Consider the following 22,935-nt stretch of genomic DNA (forward strand, 5'->3'; position numbering starts at 1 on the left):
GTTTAGCAATAGCAGCGAGGAAACATCACAGTGCATATTTTAATTAATTGAATTTGACTGTAATTTGCCATTGGTCTAATAAGTAGCTCTTCTAGGGTTTGAAGTTACCAACTCTAGGTAACTCATAGCAAAGGGTTAACTGTTAAAATAGTTGGATTTTATGATTTACCTCTGTCCTTAAGATGGCGATAACAGAGCACTGTGACATAGGCATTTTTGTCAGTTATTTTTGTTGCATTGTGGCTGAAAGAAAAATGTTTTCTAATACCTATCATTAAACTGTTTTTCTCTGGAGACTTCCTTCTTAGATGATTATTGAAAAACACAAGAAAATAATGGAACCTGGGTATATCTCACCATTCATTTTGCTGGTTATGCCATTTATGTAAGCTGTCTTTCCTGCCAGTCAACATGGATGATTTTCAATCTAGGCCATCTCTTTAAGTCAACAGTTTGAGAGTCATGAAATATTTAGTTTAGAATCATCACAGCCTAAAAATAATGTAGGTTGGGCAATGTACGACTGGACAGTTCTGGCAGCTGTAATGAATGTGCAAGCCAGACTTTGCACATGATTCACAAATCCCTCCTTGATGGTGATTTCCCACCCATAATTGTGCTGACAAGCAAATAATGTCTTCCTGATTCACTTTGTATAAAATTAAATAATGAGTCATGCATGCAAGATGGATATATTTATGACATATCTATGTAAATTACAGTAAAAGAAAAAGGCATCTAATTCTCAAGGATCAGAGATGTTAGTAACATGCAGTAAGCACAACAAATTTATCTTCTATATAAACTCAGCTCATGGAAAAAAATATAAACTAAAGTCCTGGATCTCTCATTAAAAGTCCCACATTCTTAACCACAGTCAATTAGGTAGAAATGCTACCCTCAACATGGGTCAATATTATTCTTTTTCTGTCTTACTTGGGTGACTATTGTGTTTGTGGGATTGGATTGCATGGTGAACATACAAGGTACGTGATGCAAAGAAATAAAGTAAAATATATTAGAATGATATTGGGTTTTTTTATGTCAATGATAATACCAATAAATTTTGTTAATGACTGCAGTTAATATTTGTTTATTTCTGAACCATCAGTCAGCACCAACAGACAGTTTATAACAACTCCACGACCAAAAACATTCCTGCAACTTTTTCAGAAGATTATTTGCACTAGCAGACACTGTTATTTTGGAAAATCTTCTGCAAATTTAATTTAATCGATTGATCATTTCTAGCTTTTTTTTCTATAAAATAAAATACAACATACACAGTTGGCTCTCTTTTTATGGAATAAGCATTTTTGATTAACAAGCTAAATGAACAGTGCCATCCTAAATAAACATAGAATCTTATTGGGTTAAACCAGTTACATCTAACCGCCAAGTAGGTGCAGAAGCCATGTAGATCAGAAAGCAGAGGGAGCTTTTTACAAGAGGAAGGCTACAAGGCCTTTTGTATGACAGCAAGTTACATTCTGCTGCGAGTGGGCGACAGTAATTCAATATTTCAAGCTGTTTTGAGCTTCCTCTGAAAAACACAGACAATGGCACAGCAACAGGGACTCACCAACAATAGTTTGTTTTAGGAAGAAAATGAATGACTAAATGTAAAACAGTTTTTGGCAAATAAGCAAGTGCTTTGTTAAAAAATATTACTAATGAAACAAAACAGAACAAAGATAAGTGTCATTAAAATGTAACAATGTGACTTGAAGAAGTTGTTGATCATACGATAAATGTCAGGGGTGGGAGAGGTTTTGTTTTTAATCTATCTCACCGAAATAGACTTGGCCTATGGTAATTATATCATGCCTCTTGAATCCACTTGAAATAAGCTATTAAATTGTATGTAGAAACCGACCGACCACTTTGCACAGAAAACAAAAAAAACAAACAAGTGCTTTAATGACCATACAAAATGTTCATGAAAACTGAGGACAACATGTTACACAGAAATCATTTTGCATTACTGTGACTGCAAACGAAGGAAATGTACTGCCATCTTGTGGAATTAACAAGAAAAAACTAACTTGAATTTCAATGTAAAGGGGTTTCACTCAATTCAATTTTCAAAAAGATTCAAGTAATAGAAATTTCAATTCTTTAAGTTAAATGATATGGAAAACTAAAAAGAGATCAAAATCCAAAGTGCAACATGCAGAGATGAGTTTATATTGTTTTGCCTTAACACTCCAGAGCAACTCTGATATTTCACGATACATTTTAGAAATTTTATTCTGGAAGACTATTAGCTTCAGGAACAAGTAAACCATTTGCTTTTCTGAACAAAATCTCTTAGGTTTTTGTACTGTGGATTAAAGTATAATGCAATTGAATCTTTGCACTGCCTTGTTAAATATTGATGAGTGTATCAGTATCTAAGCACAATAAAAGCAATTTAATAATACTTCTGTATTCATATTTATGAAAAATATATATTTGTAAATTCCATTCCCAACAATGGACAGTGCTTACATCATGCAGCACAAAAATGCAAGACTTGATTGAAATTTTAACATTGTTGAGAAATCTAAAATTAGTTTGTATGTTAATGGTAGCATAATTCATGGATTATCATGTCTACAAATAGTCAGTCTGGTGTCTGACAACTTTATCAGGATCAATGGGTTTCAATCATTACACTATATACCTGAAAATATATAATGCTTCCTCTTTAAGGGACATTTCAAAAGAGTACACTTTACACTATGGATTTAAATCAGCCAAACCTCTCAATATAGTAATCATATATTTTTACTAAACATTTTCTTGCAGGTTATGTTAAATATTTTGTTAGTTTGCCCATTTTAAATTACATATATTAAATTTGGCACATTTTTTTGCCAACTGAAAAATCTCACATATCCACGACAAACAATCTAGATCTGATAAAGCCAATTAATTTCTCTAGGCTGTTGTTGTGACATCAGAGAAAGACAGGAGTACAACATTGAAACATGTCAGGTATGTCCAAAGACATATAAAATAACTGCATAAAAAACTAATCTTTAAGACTGTATTGCATATAGACACAATTAGTTTCATTGATAGACTTCGAGATTAAAATTGTTTCATAAAATGCCCTGGTCTGTTTCTTGAAAAAACTGTACTTTGTAACTGTTGTCTTAAAAACTACAACAAGTATATTCTTTGTCTATCCAAACAGAAAATGCTCTAAAACAATCTAAACTGTGATTATAAAATGTAAGAGAAATGTTTGTGCTAATTTACTTGCCAGGAAACAAGCATAAAACAGAAATCTCACTAATTGTAGTTCAGTTGCAAATATGCAAAAGTTACTCATTGTATCCAATATAATTTAATGTACAATATCCTTGGTGTTGATCCCAGCTAAGACAAGAGCAAGGACACCTCTGCGACACATGTCTGTGCTCTACCTTATATTTCTGCAGAAGAACATTACTTCAGTTGCTATTCAGAGAATTGCATCCCAGAATAAAGCTCTCAAGTATGTAAAGCTTTGTTGTAATGGGTCAGCTCTCAAGTGAATTCATTCCGCTATGGCTCTGCGGAGAGACTGTATAAGCACCAATCAGAGAGCTGGAGTCTGAGTGTTGAAAGCACACAGATTATTTGTCAGTGAGGAGAATTAATAATGCTTGGAGCATTTGGAGCTGTGAGTAATGGGCATGGAGATGGGTCATCAGAAAGCTGTGATGAGGATTTAGAGAGGAATTCATTACAAGGAATCCCTTATCACACAGATTAGATTTTTTCTTGTCAGTGGGGGAGCTTTTTACCATTTATGAAATCAAGAGGGAAATGTTTTTTTTGTTTTTTTTTTCATAGCTTTTATAGCTTTAACATATTGTGACAAGAAAAACTTCTGTGGTCTTTATAAAATCCTTAAATCAGTTCAATTGAACTGCAGAGAATGATCATACAATTAAGTATTACATTGTCATTATTTTTAAACAGGTATTTAGTGAAAACAATCTTTTTTTTTGTTTAAAATGTCAGTATTCTTGATTTTAACACCCCTTTTTAATGCCACTAGCTAAAGAATTTGTCTGTTTATTTGGTGAAATCTTTACAGTACATCTGTTCACTTAAGTTTGTGTACATTAATTTACGGATAGGTCTTTTATTATCCTATTACAGTACTTCACTTGAGATGAATTTAGTACTTTGGCTAGACCAGTGCAACACAAAATTGACTTCCATTCTGCTGTCCCATGACCAGTTTAAGGTTTTTTTTAAACAATTAATTTGAGAGAGAGACACTAACTATATGTCAGTGGCTTATTTTCAATCTCTGATTTTTCTTTTAACCACTTTTGATATTTCATAAACAGATTTAGAGATAATCATTTAAAAACAATATATTAATTATTTATCTTAAGAGTAAAGGCAAAGTCACACCACATAAATTAGAGAACTGCTGACTTTAACAATATTTTATGACAGAAAAAGTCTCAATAGCCGATCATTTTAAACTTTGTCCACTTGACAAATGATCTCACTTGAGCCATGCTAATATGTTTCACCAATACTGACAGTAGGCAGTTCTTTGTGTGTATTCCCTAAATAATCTACAAGATTGACCTAAATCTGAGATTTCCAAATGAATGCCAACATTTCCATATGTACATGTTCTAAAACAGACATGGTGAATTGCAATATGATAAAATAGAGCAACCTTTTTGCATTTCATTCAGTCTTCTATTATCTGCTGAAAGTCTTGTTCTCTCTAATTTTCCTGCAACCAAAACAAGTGTCTTTGTAAATTGCTTCTTACACCTTTTGATTTTCTTTTTAAACACTTCAATGGCAGTGAAAATAATTAACTTTAAGTTTTCTTTGCTGCAGAAACATACTACCCCATATAAAGCACTGGGAACAGAAACCAGAGGGAGCTTTTTACAACAGGCAAACAACAAGGCCTTTTACATGACAGCAAGTTACATACTGCTGGGAGTGGGCGACAGTGATTCAATATTTCAAGCTGTTTTGAGCTTCCTCTGAAAAACAGACAATGAGACAGTGACAGGGACTTACCATCAGTACATTGTTTTAGAAGGAAAATAAACTGCTATATGTGAAACATTTTTGGCAAAAGTGCTTTGTTGAAAAATATTACTAATAAAGCAAAACAGAACAAAAATAAGCGTCATTAAAATGTAACAATGTGGCTTGAATAAGTTGTTGATCATATGATAAATGTCAGAGGTGGGAGAGGTTTTGTTTTTAATCTGTCTCACCGAAATAGACTTGGCCTATGGTAATTATACCATGCCTCTTGAATCCACTTTAACTAATCTATAAAATTGAAAGTGGAAACTACCCCCCAGCACTTTGCACAGAAAAGAACAAAAGCATGTATTACATATTACACAGTGTTTTAATGTCCACCAAAATCTTCATGAAAAAGGAGGAGAGATGTTACAAAGCAATCTTTCTGCGTTACCGTGACTGCAAACTGTTAAGGAAAAATGATTATTTTTAGTGCTTAATACAGTTAATCTTACAGCATGTGTAAAAGTTATATTCAATACTCTTATTTGGAACAGGTTTTGTCTGAGAATGATTATTTTTCCTTAACAAAACCAAGGAGTTATACTGCCATCTCTGAAATTTCCAAATGACTGCCAACCATTCCATATCAAACATGTTCCAAAACAGGCATGTTGAAATTCAATATGATAAAATACACCAACTTTGTTGCAGGAATTAAGGAATTAATATGAGTTTCTGAAACAGTATGTGACACAAATTTTACATTTTTTCTAACACATTACATCTTTTGTGGCTGTACTGGTAAACCCATACTCTCCAGCATCCATAATAGAAACTAGTCATCTTTTTACCAAAATCAAGACAATATTTAACATTTTCTAATACTTCCAAAAGTTAAAGCATCTGACAGATGTGGCTGTGTCAACTGAACATGGTTATCAAACCTTTGAGGAACAAGGTCCTACAGTTGAGGTTTTCCCCTAAGAGCAATCTGTAGTGCATAGAGATCAGTCTAGCTGTCTAGTTAGCACCTCAGCAGCAGCTCACTTTGGTTTGCCATGACTGGAATGAAAGCTATGCTGCGTGACATTTTGTCAATATAAGGAAAGTTGGCAGGGAGGGTTTAATAACTAATCCAGGTGGTTTATGTGAGCTCAGGCCATTTCAAAAGTCTTTTGAGCCAATTGAATTAGAGGTACAGCATGTGGAAGGTCAAGCGTGACAGGATGCACACACTATTGGGATCTTGGATTTTTGGATTGTGCTCATAGATTTAATAGTTTTTAGGGCAGAGATATCTAACACAGTGTATATTATTCAGGCCAGATAAAAGATAGATAATATTAGTAAGATTTTGAGTTCTATTTTTCACTGAGTCACTGTGAAAAATGGTGCTCTGTATTTTACACTGCCACAGAGACTATAGCATCTTGGGAACTTTTTATATTAGAAACCAGAAAAATATATATGGTGATATGTTTAGGGTCATTGTCTTGCTTTGATTTGGTGAAATACATAGAAGGTTTTGATTTTTCGGTGACAATCAAAATCTTTTTTTTGGTTGTTGTTTTTTGTAAAAAATAAAAAAAAAAAACTGTTCTGATGATCACTTTTTAAGATGAAATGATTGAGGACTAAATTTTAATGCAGATGAACACTAATATATTTCAATTTGTCTATACCAGTCAAATTCTGGGTACCGTAGATGTACACGGTAGAGCTAATGAGCATCTGTTAGCTAGAACTTTCTCCAAACTGAGGTGATAAATTATGGTACCAGTAAGAAGCATTCCCATTTTGGATACATGATGCTAACGTGTCCAAAGAAAAGGTTTCCATGGAGAGAACATAACAGGAGTTAAACATTGTTACATCACAAGAGAAACTTTGAAAAGCAACTGTCAAAACAAAGGGTGTTTAATTTAGACACCAATGTATATCACCTGCTGTTGTGAAATATATTTGGGTCAACATATAAAGCCTTATAAGCTCTGGAGTCTTAAAAGTGTTGTGCATAAATGAAAGCCTCATATCATCAATGAATTAGATTAACATCTACTTCTACTTCTTAAAGTAGACATTTTAAAAGAAACTTCTACTTCAAGAACTTTTCTATAAGCTGATAGGTTATTAAGCATGTTCAGCTATCACACCTTAAATTATGTTCTGTAATTCTTATTTATTGTTAAACACTGAAACTGAGATAATTATTTCTGGTGAATCAAAAACTATATTCATCTCACTTTAAGACACTGTTTCCAGATTGCTTCATTATGCTCTGATTGAAAATGCCTTACAATGGGTTACTTTTAGCATGACTTTTAGTTGTTGTCTGTTCACACTTCAAAGACAACATTATACATGGTTTGAATCTTAATGTGACAAATATATTCAACATTCTACTGACTGACCTTCATCAATAACTCCTTGCTCTTCATTTGATCGTCCTTTTTCCAAGAACAAATCAGCATCAAAGACTTTAGAGGAAGAGCCTGTACCACAGAAATGACATAACCTTGATTACATAATGTGTCTTAACGTTAGAAGTATACTGCATACCAACAGATTAGTGCCTTGTTAGCATCATGTGATTTCCCATGGTATCTAGGCAACTGTTAGGTTTAATAAAACAAGTGAGTAGATTAAAAAAAGTCAGCTTCATAAAAATGTAGAGCTTCACTAGAAAGTAGGAGCTACTAAATAGCTTTGAAATCTAAATCTTTAGCAATAACATTAATAACTGAAGTGGGATCTTGCTCCTCTACAATTATTTTTGTATAGTACATGCTCTTTGTTTGAAATCACCTTATGTGGACACAGGAATGACAAAAATGCATGTTTTTTTGATAAATAACAATCAATTTGTTATTACTTTCACAGATTAATTCTTTGCTTAGGTGACCTAAACTCTTTATGAAAGACTTAAGAGTGACTTTGTGACAACTGTGTTTAATTAAATCTAAAATAATCAATAAAGCAATGATGGCTCTCGTCTAAAGATTCATATTTTATAATCAGTAATTATTATTATGACAGTCAAACCCTGCAGCAATCCCTCCCCACTCCTTATTCATCTACCACCCAAGACCCCTTAGTCCCACCACTGTCCTCCACACCCTCCCAGCCCCCCGTCTTTCTTAGCAATATAAGCCACCCTCATTCAGTATCAAACTGTCTCAGCAGAGGCAGCTCGCAGACTTTTAACCCAGAAACATCCACCCAATGTCTGTAAAACCTAAGAGGCAGCAGATTTATACCACAACAATCAACCTGTGTGAGGCAGTGTGAGCCCAGAGCTGAAAACAGGTGAGCCACTCATCTCTGTTATCTGCGACTACGTGTAAAACTATTTTAACAAGAATCAGATTTCTATTTGAAAATAGACTTCCGCTATTTTATTCTGAGTATTTCTATTTCCAAACACTGAAGTCATGAAAAAAACAGACCATCATCTGGCTATACTTATTTTTTAAGTAATATCACTGAATGTTTCAGGGGCAAGTATTTAAACTGATCTAGCACTTTTAGTCTAGATCAGTTTAACTAGGTTTTTTTGTTTGTTTGGTTTGTAATTAGATGAGTAGTTTTTCTCTATCATAATTCTGATCAACTAAGTATCTTGAGATTATGTAACTTCATAAGAGAGTGGTCTACAGCACAAGCTTTGCAGTTTTCTTTTGTGATTGTCACTTGTTTATATCAAACATTCACTGCTGAGGTTATAACACCCCTGCTACTGAAACTGATGTAATCACAATATTTGAAATATACTTGTAATCTTGTGATTTTCTAATAATATTTATCAAAATCATTTGCCCTTTCATTGTAATTAACCCTAATAGAGAAGCATTCACATAAAACTTAGCTTAGAAAAAACTAAAGTACAGCATAAAGAGGATGATGATAATGGTCAAAATGTGCAGTCCCAAATTCATTTTCTATTTCAACACAGTGCACAAAACACATCCATTTACACAGCAGAGACATTGATATTTGAGAGAAGTGTATGGGGTGGAGAGTGTTTGGATTTTATATTTCATGAATTGTGATTAGTTAAAAAGGATCAATGAAGCAGGACGTTTAGGCAAACTTTTAATCTAAACCGCTGTGCTGATTTTAGAGTCAGCACTGTACAAACTGCGCCCGATTCTAAAAACTGCTGCACTTTTTGTAAAATGTCACAAAGACTCAGCAACTATCGACAGTATTTTTCTCTGTGTAGAAATCTTGTATATACTTACCAGTACAAGTGAAACAGAAATGTAAGAAGTGTTTGAAATATGAATACAGAGCAAAAACTATAATGAGTGATAAAATCTGCATTGTGCTAATTCTTTTGTTATATCTAGTGACATTAATGTCTTTTTATTTTCAGATCACATTTTGCTTTCTCAACTCTAGCCAAGATGTGGACAAGAGGCAAAAACTCGGGCCAGTTAGCAACCACATCATCATGTACAGTAGTTCGTTTCCTTATTAACCATAGAAATTTCTTCAAGAGTCCATATAAACGTTTTACATGACATGTAACAATATGTTCAGATGAACACAAAGAGTACAAAATAATGTGTCACTGGTGTTATATCAGCCACAATATTCTGATATTACGTGATATATATTTATTTATCTCTGTTTATTCAATTCAGGTTTCTCCCTGGTTCATCAGTACATTCTACGTTTTAATGAGGTGTCTGGCAACAAGTCAGGTGAATGAGTTAGCTATTTTCTGGGGGATATGTGCTTTTTGTTTTAGTTTTAATAGACATATTGTGACACAGTCATGATACGCACTGTGTTACTTAAATACACTGTCTGCTTATTACTCACCCTTGCTTTAAATTTGTTGTGTGTTTTAAAGTCTTGAAGTAGAGAAGTGAAAGAGTACCTCCACTGTTTTTGCTCTTGCCATCGCTAATCCCCAGATGGTTGGATATCATGACAGAAATCAGATCCATAGCCTGACTAGCCAACAGATCTGTTCACGCGTGATTAGAATCTTAAATAAACTCATACAGAATATGCTTATTGTAACACATACTAACTATACATGTGTTAACTCTTATTCCTTATGTTTTGTTTCTCTGTCTTTAGCTCAGCTTGTTGTGCATGCTACACAAATTAAAAGTAGAAAATAAAACCAGCAAATAGGACAAAGTGACGATCAGATTTTTTAGAATGATTTGGAAAATTAGCAGCTACTAACTTTAACTTTTCCTGTAGAATAAGGAATAGGTCAATTGAGATACAATTATAGTGAGAGTAAATAATCTGTAGCTGTCAGCAAGAACAGTTAAAAAGAGATTATAGAAGGTCAAATCCACTATGCTTATTACGTGATTATATGCGTTTGGAAATCCAAAAAGTGTACATATTTATGAGTCAGGTTTGTAACCTTTTATAAAATATAAAAAATACATTCTGGCTCTTGCAAACAGATGTTAAATATGGTTTATAAATGAACTTGAAAGAAATAAAAGATGAGCAGAATACTAAAGTTGCAAATATACACAAGTAATTTTGACTGTTAAAATACTTTTTCTTACTTTTAAAATAAACTTAGTCAATTCTTTCAAATGCATTGCATCTTGAAACATGATATATACCATTCAACATGTAGCTGCCTGCACATTTTAGGAAAACTTCTATGTGAACTTAAGTCATCATGTTTCCTATTTGCTGGCACCATAAAGGAACTCTGTTCAAGCAAGCAAACACATAAAAAAACACTCTTTTTTTTTCTCATTCATTTAAGAAGGAGGTTGACTTGAGTATTGATTTGTTACAACCCTTTTCATTGAATAATTCTCACAACATTCTTTTGACTTCATTTAGCTGCAATCCGGAGGAGATCTAAAACCCCTGGAGTGATGATCACACAGTATGCAGCAATTTTACCGGAGGGTAAAAGTACTCCAGACTTCCAGTGCAAGCCCATGCCAGTTGCAGTCAAGGAAGGTTTGTTTGTTAATGTGATGAAAAACGATGAAGCTTATGTGTTTCATGCAACTGTTGAGTCATACTAAACTTGCACATGAAATCAAAACAAAAAGAAAATATAATGATTGACTCATTGTGTTTTAACAATATGCTTTTCAACAAAACCAAGTTGAAATTAAAAAATGCAAAAACAAATTAGATCTTTTGAAAATGTCCTTTAGGACATTTAGCCGTTTTCAAGACGGTGGTGACAGGGGACCCAAAACCAGATGTTTCATGGAGAAGAGCAAAAGGTAATCTGGCAGACAAGGAAAAATTCCAAAGGAAATATGATGAATCAACAGGGGAACACATATTAGAGGTAAGCAACTGAATGTGTTATAATACACAGTTTGGCACAAAAACTGAGCAAAGCAGGAAGGTGTGAAAACACTACAACATAGTATGTATATATGCATTTTCAGATTCATGAAGTGTCTGTAGAGGACGCTGATACGTACAAATGCTACGCTGTGAATGAATGTGGCAAAGCTGTCTGCACCACAACATTAAGCATAATTGATGGTAAGACTGATTTCCGAGTTAATGTTACTTTAAATTGTACACTGCCTAATGTGCACAATTAAGTAGAAATATAAATTCATATGAACTCATCTGTGATAGGCTGTAAGCAGTTGGCAGCACCTCTGCAATGTGAATGCAAAACTACTAATAGAGACTAAAAATAAAAAAGAGTATCTTTAGATGTAAGTTTTAGGATGTAGTGTTTTAAATTGTACTAGTATGGAGAATGTCGACTAAAAAAGAAAGATATTATTTAATGTCAATGACTTTTTATCTATTCTTGAACTTTTTTTCATCAAGACATGATGTGCCTCATTTTAAGATATTTTTTAGCCTACTAATTTCCATCTGACAGGATTTTTTGTGTCCGGATACTGAAATCAAACTCAAGATAAATTTGTGGCAAATCATTATTTGAAAACAGTATTTTGTATTTAAATAGTTGACCTTGTGTGATAATAAAAATAATGTAATGATTTAAAACATTCAAATTCAACAAGAAAGTGAAAACAGAAACTTATTAGTGGGCAGATTCTTTTTTTTTACATAATTGTATTCAAAAAGCTCAAAGTAACTTAAAATATCCATGTTGTGTTAATGTTGTAGAAATGTTTGGTGCAGTAGTAGACATTTAGATTAAAAATAATAACAATAATAATGAATACAATTAGCAAATATTTTTGCTTCTGTCCAGGTTCAACAATTCCTGAAGATTTCAGAAAGTTGTTAAAGAAAAGGTAAGCATTTTAAGCAGCTCAATCTCAGCATTTCTGATGCAATATTGATTACAATAACAGAGACATTCAATGTTTGCTTAATACTTTAGCAAATCACAGACAGCAGGTGGAGATAATGATGAAGCTTTCTGGGATGCGATGATGAATGCTGACAAAAGAGACTACGAGAGCATCTGTTCTGAGTATGGCAGAGCAGACTTGAACATGATTCTCAAGAAACTTGAAGAGAAAAGAAAACAGAAAGGAAAAAACAAACAGAAGGTATGAAAATGTAGTAATTTATCAAATGTTAAATATTAATGAATGGCAATAAATTTTCTGTGAAATTCTTACAGCATGTTTTAATGATCATAATGCCAATAAAAAAAAAACAATCTCAGAGCATTAGCTGTAAACTATTTCGCCCAGTCAACAAAATCTGTGCTGCTGCCATAACTGCCAACTTTCAATTAAGCTTGTAGAGAGAAAAGTTTAGCACCTAGTTAAGGACCAGAAGTAATGGCCCGATTTGGATGTAATTTGGTACCTCGCGACCAGAGGTGAGAATGTAGCAGTGGTCGACAGAGCAGCTCTCTGGAGTGTGGCTAACACATAAAAGAAAATCACTTCTTTTCCCCTGAAAACCGGGAAGAGATCTACAAGGTTCGCTGCAGCAGAGAGTGCAGGACTAGTAAAAGGACATACACACACTCTTCAACATCTGTTAATCTTCATGCAATCTGGAAAATACAGTCCATCTCTAAAATGCTGTACCTCAAACTGCAAAACTGTTTCTAACAGCTTTTCATTAACTGAACTGACATTCCGAAATCTTCCTCAACCTCCACTCATAACCATGATATTTATTACCTTTGATAAGGGCTGATGAAACTTATTTTTGCATCTTAATTTCCTGTAATTCTTTTCCTCCATTCATTATACTTTTGTGTGCAATTTCTTCTAAACAAACCATGTAGTGAAAATCAAGCCCATTGAATCATTTGATACATAAGAAGCTTGCATGAGGCTAAGAGAGCAATAAGACTTAAAATATGTAAAGTTGATCATTTAAAATGACTAAAATAAAATTCTAAATTAAAATGTAATTTACTATTTGCTGTAGTCATTGAATGATTACAATCCAAATCCATTGCAGAGTTTCTCTAACTCCGACATCAACCCAGTGTTCTCTTTTCTATCCCAATCCAATTCATGTTTTAAAGTGTTAATGTGTGAATGCATCCAATAAACATGTCTGTGCTTGGCTAAGATGGGGATTTTAGATTAAACACTAACCACCAAATACTTTTAACTCCTGTGCTTCTTGACTTATACAGGATATTATAATTTCCTGTGACAATGATGCTAAAAAACAGGACACTCAGAGTCTTGGGAAGAAAAACTACATCAGAAACGAAGCCACTGTGCAACATGACAGGGGGATTTATATTGGGGATGTTGAAGGAGCTAACTGCCACAACAGGCATCTAACTCTAGTTAATGCTGAAAAAGACCTGCTGCTCACAGAGTTCAAAAGTAAGTTCATAAACAAAATGAGTTTGACACTGTTGAGAATTTAAAAAATATGTAGTTGCTTTCTTGCATAGTCACAATATATCAATAAAGACCATTAATGACTGCTGATACATGTGACAGATTGTACTGAATGAGTTTGATTTCTTAAAGTGCCATTTTCCCTCTAGTTTCCAGTGTGGATTTTGTGATCAAAATTCAAGAGATTAAAGCTGAAGAAAATGATGATGCTCTCTTTGAGTGTGTGCTAACACACCCTCTACCTAAGATTACATGGATGAGAAAAGGTATCCTCCTGGAAGATGGGGAGAAGTACAACATAACTGTGTCTGACAACAAACTCATCCACCGGCTGCTCATCAAGGACTGCACGAAACTGGACAAAGGAATTTATTCTGCTGTAGCAGGGACTATTTCCTGCAGTGCCTGGCTGGTGGTAGATGGTAACATCCTATTATACAGGACAATCCATTAACAGATACCAATGTGATGAGGTCGGTGATTGGCTGAAAATGAGTAACGTATTTGCTTGCAGATCAGCGCAACCCGACAGGTGATGCTAAGAAAACTATCCGCAAAACTGCAAAGGCCGCAGGGGTTCAGGCTGACCTGGAAAAAATGGCAAATGAGCAGCAAATAAAAATCCAAGGAGAAATGGAGAAGATTTTAAAAGCTGTCAAAGAAAAATACTCAGAAGCAGAAAAACTGAAAGGAGAAATACTAACTGGTGGAGGCGACTGCGGTGGAAGTGATAAGACAAGTAAAACGCAGAGGAAAAACACAAAAGATGGCACTGTGACAACATTTGAGGATTCTGGGGGTATAATAGAAGAAGGTGACCTAAAGAAGAAAAAACAAACCAAAGGTCAAGTTGGTTGTAACATAATGTCAGGTAAAGTCTGTTTTTAACCTGAAAAATCCAGTTCCACAACCTGCTAGAAACACTGTTGTAGAAATGGGCTTTTTAGGAGAAATACACAAAGTATTGTTGAGAACATTTACTTTACTAGATTTAATTCATGCTTACAGATGGCTCAGTTAAGATTAACTGGTTTTCTTTTTTTAAAGAGAGGAAAAACATGAAAGATGGCGCTTTAACAACATTTGAGGATTGTAATGTGACAAGAAAAGGAGAGCAAATGAGAGCTGGGGACCTAAAGAAGGAGATGCCTAATTTAAAAACAACTGAGTTTAAAGAGAGATCAGTCACATGTACTTCTGAAATATAGTTGTTTAAATGATTGAACCAGAAAGGCTTAAAGAAAAAAAAGACCAGATCTGCCAATAACAAGAACATAGTGATGCATTTCATTTTTGATATTAGTAACTTTTACTTTACATAACGCTGATTTCACAGCTAATTTGCCTCTCACATTTACTGTTCAATAGATTCTATTGAAGGAGGACCCTTTGAGGACAGTCAGGATCCTGGACATGGGAGTAATGTTTCAAACATACGTCAAGATCAAGAAGCAGAGCATGATGTAACCGGTGAGAAACATCTCATAAAAAGTAGAACCACTCCAGAACTAACAATATAAAAATAGTTAACTTTTTATGGCATTTTCCTCTTGAGTGTGCTTTGGGAAAAGTCCTTAAATATGCTTATATTATTGGTTTGTGTCTGTGCAGAGTCCATAGATCAGTGGGATGATGTTGTCCAACAGCTGAATCAGTTCAGAGGAAATAAGAATTGCAATAAGTCAGCAAGAAACAAACGGAAAACAAATAATGCAGACTGGAAAGAACAGGCATCAGGTAAGAAAGGACTTCATATTTAGAAAATTACATATCTTTCAAATCATTATAATATTGTTTATATATTATAATCAATATCATATATTGATTATAATATATTATAATACATAATTATAATATATAATTTCTGAGATAAATTTAAATAACAAAACTGCTTTTTAGATTCCACTCTCGTAAGAACTGATTATCCCAGTCTTTTTCAGCCAATTAAAATTGATAGTATTTTACAGCCAAATAGAACTGCAATATTTTTTGCTTGTGGATAACTTTTTGAAATAATATCTGACACACAGATTCAAATGGACAAGTAAGCGATGATGAACTAAACACTGAGGAGACCAAGGACTCTGCTGAACAAGGAAAGTACCAACAAAGTTTAAAGCAAAGCAAAAAGTCTAAACACGCAGCCAACGGTAAGAAGTACAACATTACTGCATAAAATGATTGTTTTGATTAAAGGCGGCAGACCTTTGGAAATAATATGCTCTAAACACCAGTGACAACTTTGTTATTTTATGAGCAAAAGGTTAAATGTATCAGCCACTTTTATTAACATGAAGACAAAACATCTAGGATTTGCCATATTTACAGAAGTAAGAGAGCTACTGTATATCTTACTCTATCTGCCTTGTGGATTGAAAACTAGGCAAATAAAATGTATTTGTGATTTTAAAAGGAAAGTGTGTGTTTCCTGGAGAGCACGGTGAGTGTGACGAGACTGAAAATGTGAACCACTCTGCCAACCATACAAGGCGTAAAAGACAAGGCCTTCTGGTTACAGATTCAATTATTGGTGAGTAATCAATTAGTTACATGCTGTAGGTTTCTCTGTACACTTCTTTGTGTGTTTCGGTGAACACTTATCAGTTCACAGTGCAGATGTTCCGTTTTTCTGCTTTTAACGCATCAATTTTAAGTGAACCAAATTTACTTTTTGGTTGATGTATCCAAACCACTAAGAGATGTAATGTTTAATAGGGTCATGATGTTACGCATTGTCAGTATATGTGCTTGAAAGAAAAGACATGTAGCAACAAATATCTCAGTTGGCTCCCGTTGGCTGCGTGTAACTCCAATTTCTTATGACATGATGATTTAAAAATAAACTCACCTCTGTCTTTAGATCCAGGCGTTCAGTTTATCTGGGGTTTGTCTGATGTCGATGCAATCATCCATGAGAGTGCTGAGTTAATGTGTAAGCTCAGCAGGGAAAACTGTGAGGGAGTCTGGTTCAGAGATGGAAAACAGGTTTGTCATGAAGGTCAAATTCATCTTTTTTTGCCTCAGAATCATTGTCAGTTTATACTGTGTTATTTCTTAGCTTAAATACTCTCCATTGCTGTGCTTGAAATATTTTATGTGTTAAATACTAAACCCCAACAGATTTACCCAGATGATAATGTCTCCATCACTATGGATGGACCCATCCATAAATTAGTGATAATGAAATGCAGCGAGGACAACTCTGGAAAGTACCGCTTTGAAGCAGATGGTCGTAAGACAGAGGCAATGATGAGCATCCGAGGTTTGTGTATTCATCAAGGAATTGAATAAATGACTAATAATGTCAAAGAACTAAAATTATCTAAACTGGATTGATATTTTTAGATCCTCCAAGGTTTGACCCAGAAGACCTCAGTGCTTTCACCAGGCCTTTGACAGTTAAAGTGGGACACAACGCCATCTATAAACTCCAGTTCATTGGCCACAAACCTATAAAAGTTCAGTGGTACAAAGATGGTGATGAGCTGAAAGATGACAACAGTACAATAATAGAAAGATCTGCGAGTCACACCCGCTTACTCCTGAGCAGATGCCAGAGAAGAGACACTGGAGAGATCAAGATAAAGATAAAAAATGATCATGGCTTCACTGAGGCAGTGTCACAGCTTATTGTGCGTGGTAAGTGACTTGTAACAGTTTAGACGTCAATGAGTGAGTCTACTTTTTAAATATGAAACAGATTCTAGATGTCAGGTAATCTAGGTTACCCGACATGGTTAACATGGTATTTTTTTAGGTCAAAGTGAGGTTTCTAAAACTTGAACTAGACTTTATCAAAAATCTTGTCACAAACAAATGGCAGGTCACCCAGGAGTAAATTTTGCTGCGACTTCATAAAGCTTTTTTTTATGTTTCAGACAAGCCATCTCCGCCCCTGGGACCTGCAGAGGTTACTGAGAGTTCAGCCTTATGCATTGAATTCAAGTGGCGTCCCCCAAAGGATGATGGTGGCACACCAGTGACTAACTACATATTGGAGCGTCAGCAAGTGGGACGAAACACCTGGAAGAAAATGGGTGAAATACCAGGTGTGCCCATCTACCGGGACACAGATGTGGACCGTGGGAGAAAGTACTGTTACCGCATCTGGGCAGTAACTTCAGAGGGAATGAGCGAAGTGATGGAGACGGATGAAATGCAAGCAGGAAAATTTGGTAAGTCAAAACAATGTTAGTAATGTTTGTGAAATGTGCTGAAAATCTGAAAAGAATTCCAGCAGTAATTAGAAAAGAACCTTAGTTGCAACTCAGTAAAGCTTCAGCTTCACGTGATTTATGTTTTGTCTCTGAACTCTTCAGCTTTCCCAGGCCCTCCAGCACCTCCTAAGGTAGTCAGTGCATTCAATGACTGCATCAACATTTCATGGTCTTCCCCATCTAGCACTGGAGGGTCACGTCTCCTAGGATATGTTTTAGAGAAGCGCAAGCAGGGAAGTAATCTTTGGACTTGTGTTAATGCACCAGATGAAATAATAAAAGGTATTCTTATATATTTACTTGCAGTATCTGGAAATGGTATGAGCGTGTCTGCAAATGAGTATGTGTTTTATTATTTCATTTTTGTTTGCTTTAAAATGACTACTAGAGAAAAACTATGCCGTGAGGGATGTTGTGGAAGGTATGGAATATGAGTTCAGAGTTTGTGCCATAAACCTCTCAGGAGCTGGTGAATTTAGCAACGCATCAGACTTTGTTTTCGCAAGGGATCCTAAAAGTAAGTATTAGAAAATATTATTAAATATTATATTAAGAACTGAATATGATAAAAAATTGTATGTATTGAAAATACTAATCATATTAATACTATATTTGTCTAGAGCCTCCGGGTAAAGTAACAGGCCTGAAGGTGACAGAAACATCGTACACTAACATGGTTGTGACTTGGACAAAACCTGAAGACAAACCAGGCATACAGGACGAAGCTAAAGGATATTTTGTGGAGATCCGCCGGGCGGATTGCACAGAGTGGTGCCGCTGTATCAGCAGCCCCATTATCATGACTTCCTTTAATGTGAAAGGCCTTAAGTCTATGGATATGTATTGGGTGAGAGTCATTGCTATAAATGATGGAGGAGAAGGCACACCTGAGGAGCTGCCAAACTACATCCTTGCAATGCCTTTGCCTGGTATGTCAACAAAAAGCAGTCATTTACAGTGCATGATTTCTACTGTTCTGATGCTTTTAATTTGTGCTTATTCTGTTTTAGTCTAAATATAAACTAAAACTGATTTTGTTGTTCTCAATAAAGTGAGACCAAGATTCACAAACAACAAGATGAGGAGTTTCATGGTTGTGAGGGCAGGGAACTCTGTCAGGATAACTGTTAACTTTGAGGTAAGATTTATTCAAGTCATTGATCTGATTCTGAGCAAAAATATATATTTTTATATAATTAGCATGTTTGCTTATAACATATTGTACCTTGTAAAAGTATTCACATCCCTCAATCATCTTTACATTTTGTTCTGTTACAACCCTAAACTTTATTGTATTTAATGAGGAGTGTGTGTAATAGATCAAGAAAATGTATAATTTTTTCTCTATTTTGACAATGAAGAAATGATGTAAAGTTTAAAAAATTTGTAAAGAAAACACTTTGTAGTAATGTCTTACTTCATTTGTAGCTGTATTCTGTATACAGCTCCTCTAGTTATCATTAGCCTTTTAGCTACATCTCTGATGAATGCTCTCTTTTCCTGGGTAGTCAATTTAAGTGTATGGCCATATCTTGGTAAGTTTACACTTGTGCAATACTATTCATTGAATGACGAACAGAAAAGTTATCCAACATTCAAAGCTTAGGATATTGTTTTAACCTAATTCTACTCAAACTTCACCACAACTTTACCCCTGCCTCTTGTGTTCCTTAGTCTTCACATTGTACAGCTTGTAAACAGTCTAATTACAAATGCATGGCACACTTTTTAGATTAAGAATAGTTTTTTTTCTCATGCTCCGCAGGAATGCTCTACTTTGTGTTGATCTATCACATATAAACCCTATAAAATAAAGTCTGTGCTTGTAACATGACAAAAGCAGAAAAGGTTTAAGGGTATCAAAACTTTTGCAAAGCTCTGTATAATCATGTTTTTTTATACAAACAGGCTTCCCCATGGCCAGAAATTACATGGTTAAAAGACAACGTGCCAGTGATGAAACGTGTTACAATCAGTAACTCTGACGGCTCATCTCAGCTGCTGATTCCCACCTCTGAGCGCTTAGATTCAGGCATCTACTCTGTCTTCGTGAAAAACATTGTTGGACAGGAAACTTTCAGTACGGAGGTTAGGGTAACAGGTAAAACTATATTTTCTGTGAGTTTTGGCTTATGTGTATGACTTCAGTTATATAAGGAAAACTCTGTTCCCAGACGATCCAAAGCCTCCTGGACCAGTGGAACTGGAAGAAAGTGTTCCTGGGACTGTGACTGTGATCTGGCAACCTTCTCCTGATGAGAAGCGTGATGATCGTCTCCACTATACAGTGTCTAGACTGGAATCCACCAAGCACACATGGACCACAGTGGCTGATAGGCTCTTCAATAACAGGTTCACAGTTTGCAACATTATGCAAGGGAGGGAGTACCATTTCCGAGTGTACGCCAAAAATGACATGGGTATATCAGCGCCCTCAGAATCCCCAACCTGGGGGATGGAAAAGAAGAAAGGTGTGTGGTTTTTTTTAAATCTTCTGGTTCAAATCAGTTAACTTTAAGAAAAACACACTAACTATCTGTAATCTCCTGCAGAAAAAATGGTGATAGCCGAACCAACCAAAAAGGACTGTGATCTGCGATGTGCTCCAACTTTCATTGTATCTTTGAAGCCTCAAACTCCAACAGCAGGCTATGAGTGTTATATGAGCTGTGCAGTGAAAGGAGACCCTGCAGCTCGAATCACGTGGTATCGAAATCACGTCAGCATAAACACAGATACCAACTACTACATCTCCAACACATGTGGTGTCTGCTCCTTGCTGATACTTCGTGTAGGTCCCAAAGACGTAGGAGAGTATAAAGTCGTTGCAGAAAACAGCTTAGGACGAGCTGAATGCTCCACAGTGCTCAGTGTCAGAGGTAAGACTGAAACATGGCTGCACTTGCATTTCACTTAAAAAATAGTCATGCTAGCATGCCAGGTGATTCTGATGTCCTTCCCAAATGTTTCCCTTTTTTGGAGCTATAATCTGCATAACCACAATGACAAACAAGCTGAAATATTTCCAGTGAGGGGTTGCAAAAATGCTCCAAAACATATTTTCCTATGCACCGCTCTCTTCAGTTTGTCCCATAGACGTATAGTTGGATTCAGGTCAAGACTGGCAACTATCTATCAGAAGCCTGAAGGTTTTAGCACATTGTCCCATGTACTTGAGAATATAAAAATTTGTTTAAGCAAAATGGATTGTTTTTCTTTAAGAACGTCTTACCACCGTTTCTCATAGCATGGAAATATGGAGAATAGAGGATATTGTTGTCTCCTCTGCCATAAAGGCAAAAATTGCCTGGTACTCATTTTGCTTCATTAAAGTCATTTCAGGTAATAGGAACCTCCTTGACTAGTTTTTATTGCATCTTTTGAGCAATTTTGGATGAATATACATTTCTCTGTGAGTTCCCTGTTGTGCAGTATTTTTTCCAGCTTGATGAAGATCGTCTTTAGAGTGTTCCTAACATACTGAATGCCTTGGAAATAGTTTCGTAACAATTAGATCCTGCTAATGATGGCAGGTTTTTTTACTCACTCCTACCTAGCATAAGCTTAAATGTGGTGGTTACTTTTTAACACAATCTTATTCATAGTTATAAAAAGGTGGGCATACTTGTGCAACCATTTTATTTAAAGTTTCTATTTTTCCTTTTAAACAGTTTTAGATTCTTTTTCAAATGTGTTGTACAGGTTATGTGTCACATTGAGGGTAGAAATGTTCTAAAATTTATTTTGGTTTAAATTTTTCATGTCACTAAAATCTAGTATTTTAACAGGATTACGTAAACTTTTCATATCAACAACAGATTCAAAATAGTAAATGTGAGTTAATTATGGTGTTATCGGTGTCTTTATACAGAGTGAAGAAGTTGAAGACACCGATATTCAAAGGTCTTCTGTCCATCGTGGAAAGATGAAAATGGCTGTGATACACTGAAATAATGTGGATTCAATTCTAGCTTTGGAAATAAAGCCATTTCAATAGTAAAGCTTTCAATTTGTGATATTCTGTGGATTAATGAATGTTTCCAATCATAATTTATTGTCTTGCCTGTTGTCTTTTATATTTATTTTTTAAAATACAGTGGCTCATTGTCTCAAAAATATTTTAAATAAGATTTGTACTTTTAACAATACAGTACCGAAACCTCTCCTTGGTTTTTGTGTATCCAAAAGAGATTTGTTTTTAGTCCAAAGGAAAACTTTGTAAAACATTCAGAAAGCCTGAACTTTACTTTAAGAACTTCTGACCTTTTAATAGATCAAAGTCCACACCTAAATCTAAACAAAAATCTGAATTGAAAATTAAAGTCCACACACTGTCTTCCTAATCTGATTGAACATCAGGTATGTTGCATGAGGATGGGTAAAAATGTCAGCCACTCGATTTAAAAGGCAGATGTATGACATGAGTATGACATATCAAAAGATAATATTTGTGTGTTGCAATTTTGCATACAGCAAATTCAGAATGTAGCTTCTTTCACTTAGACATAGTCTTTAGGAACACAGTTGTTAGCCTGTGTTAGCCTTTCTCTGCTCTGTGATCCACACTGTATATTGATTTTCAGCCTGTATGGCTCAGATTCCCATAGATCAGATGGCAGCAACACGTGCAGCTAATTTGTATCAGACATTATTTTTGCTTAAGCCTGTAAGAGGCCTTCATATTCTAATTGACTGGAATTTATGACTAAAACCAATCCTGTTTCAGTCCAAATACTGTGACTTACACTAAATTTTAAAAGGTCCTTCAAAATAAAATATGACAAACCAATGGGAAGACAGTCTGTTCACAGTTATTACTAATAAAATATTATATATTTTTTCAGCGGTGCAGTAATTTTTTTTTTTTAGCATACTCAAGAGAATAAATGTATACTTTCAAAGGTCATAGAGCTCGCATGAGTGTACCATAAATAGCGCCATACTCACCGTGAGCA

At 34.9% G+C, this 22,935-nt stretch overlaps 1 protein-coding gene across 1 annotated transcript; it reads left to right on the top strand.

The window, feature by feature from the left end:
* Positions 1–10,974: 10,974 nt before the first annotated feature.
* Positions 10,975–21,945, top strand: LOC114145783 (immunoglobulin-like and fibronectin type III domain-containing protein 1). Its single transcript, XM_028019365.1, has 24 exons — positions 10,975–11,005; positions 11,151–11,290; positions 11,394–11,493; positions 12,188–12,230; positions 12,320–12,491; positions 13,547–13,745; positions 13,913–14,185; positions 14,278–14,634; positions 15,132–15,233; positions 15,375–15,500; positions 15,794–15,913; positions 16,177–16,293; positions 16,624–16,748; positions 16,884–17,025; positions 17,109–17,402; positions 17,642–17,938; positions 18,083–18,262; positions 18,369–18,497; positions 18,601–18,909; positions 19,033–19,118; positions 19,889–20,081; positions 20,155–20,451; positions 20,533–20,859; positions 21,852–21,945. The coding sequence occupies exons 1-24, from the start codon at positions 10,975–10,977 to the stop codon at positions 21,854–21,856; spliced, it is 4,164 nt and encodes a 1,387-aa protein (XP_027875166.1). The 3' UTR covers positions 21,857–21,945.
* Positions 21,946–22,935: the final 990 nt, after the last annotated feature.

This window comes from Xiphophorus couchianus, chromosome 1, assembly GCF_001444195.1.
Source record: "Xiphophorus couchianus chromosome 1, X_couchianus-1.0, whole genome shotgun sequence".
NCBI lineage: Eukaryota > Metazoa > Chordata > Actinopteri > Cyprinodontiformes > Poeciliidae > Xiphophorus > Xiphophorus couchianus.

Coding starts and splice junctions, on each gene's coding strand:
- LOC114145783 (XM_028019365.1), top strand. CDS start 10,975: ATGAAGCTTATGTGTTTCATGCAACTGTTGA. Junction 14,186..14,277: donor TGCCTGGCTGGTGGTAGATG/GTAACATCCTAT, acceptor ATTTGCTTGCAG/ATCAGCGCAACCCGACAGGT. Junction 18,263..18,368: donor ACCAGATGAAATAATAAAAG/GTATTCTTATAT, acceptor AATGACTACTAG/AGAAAAACTATGCCGTGAGG.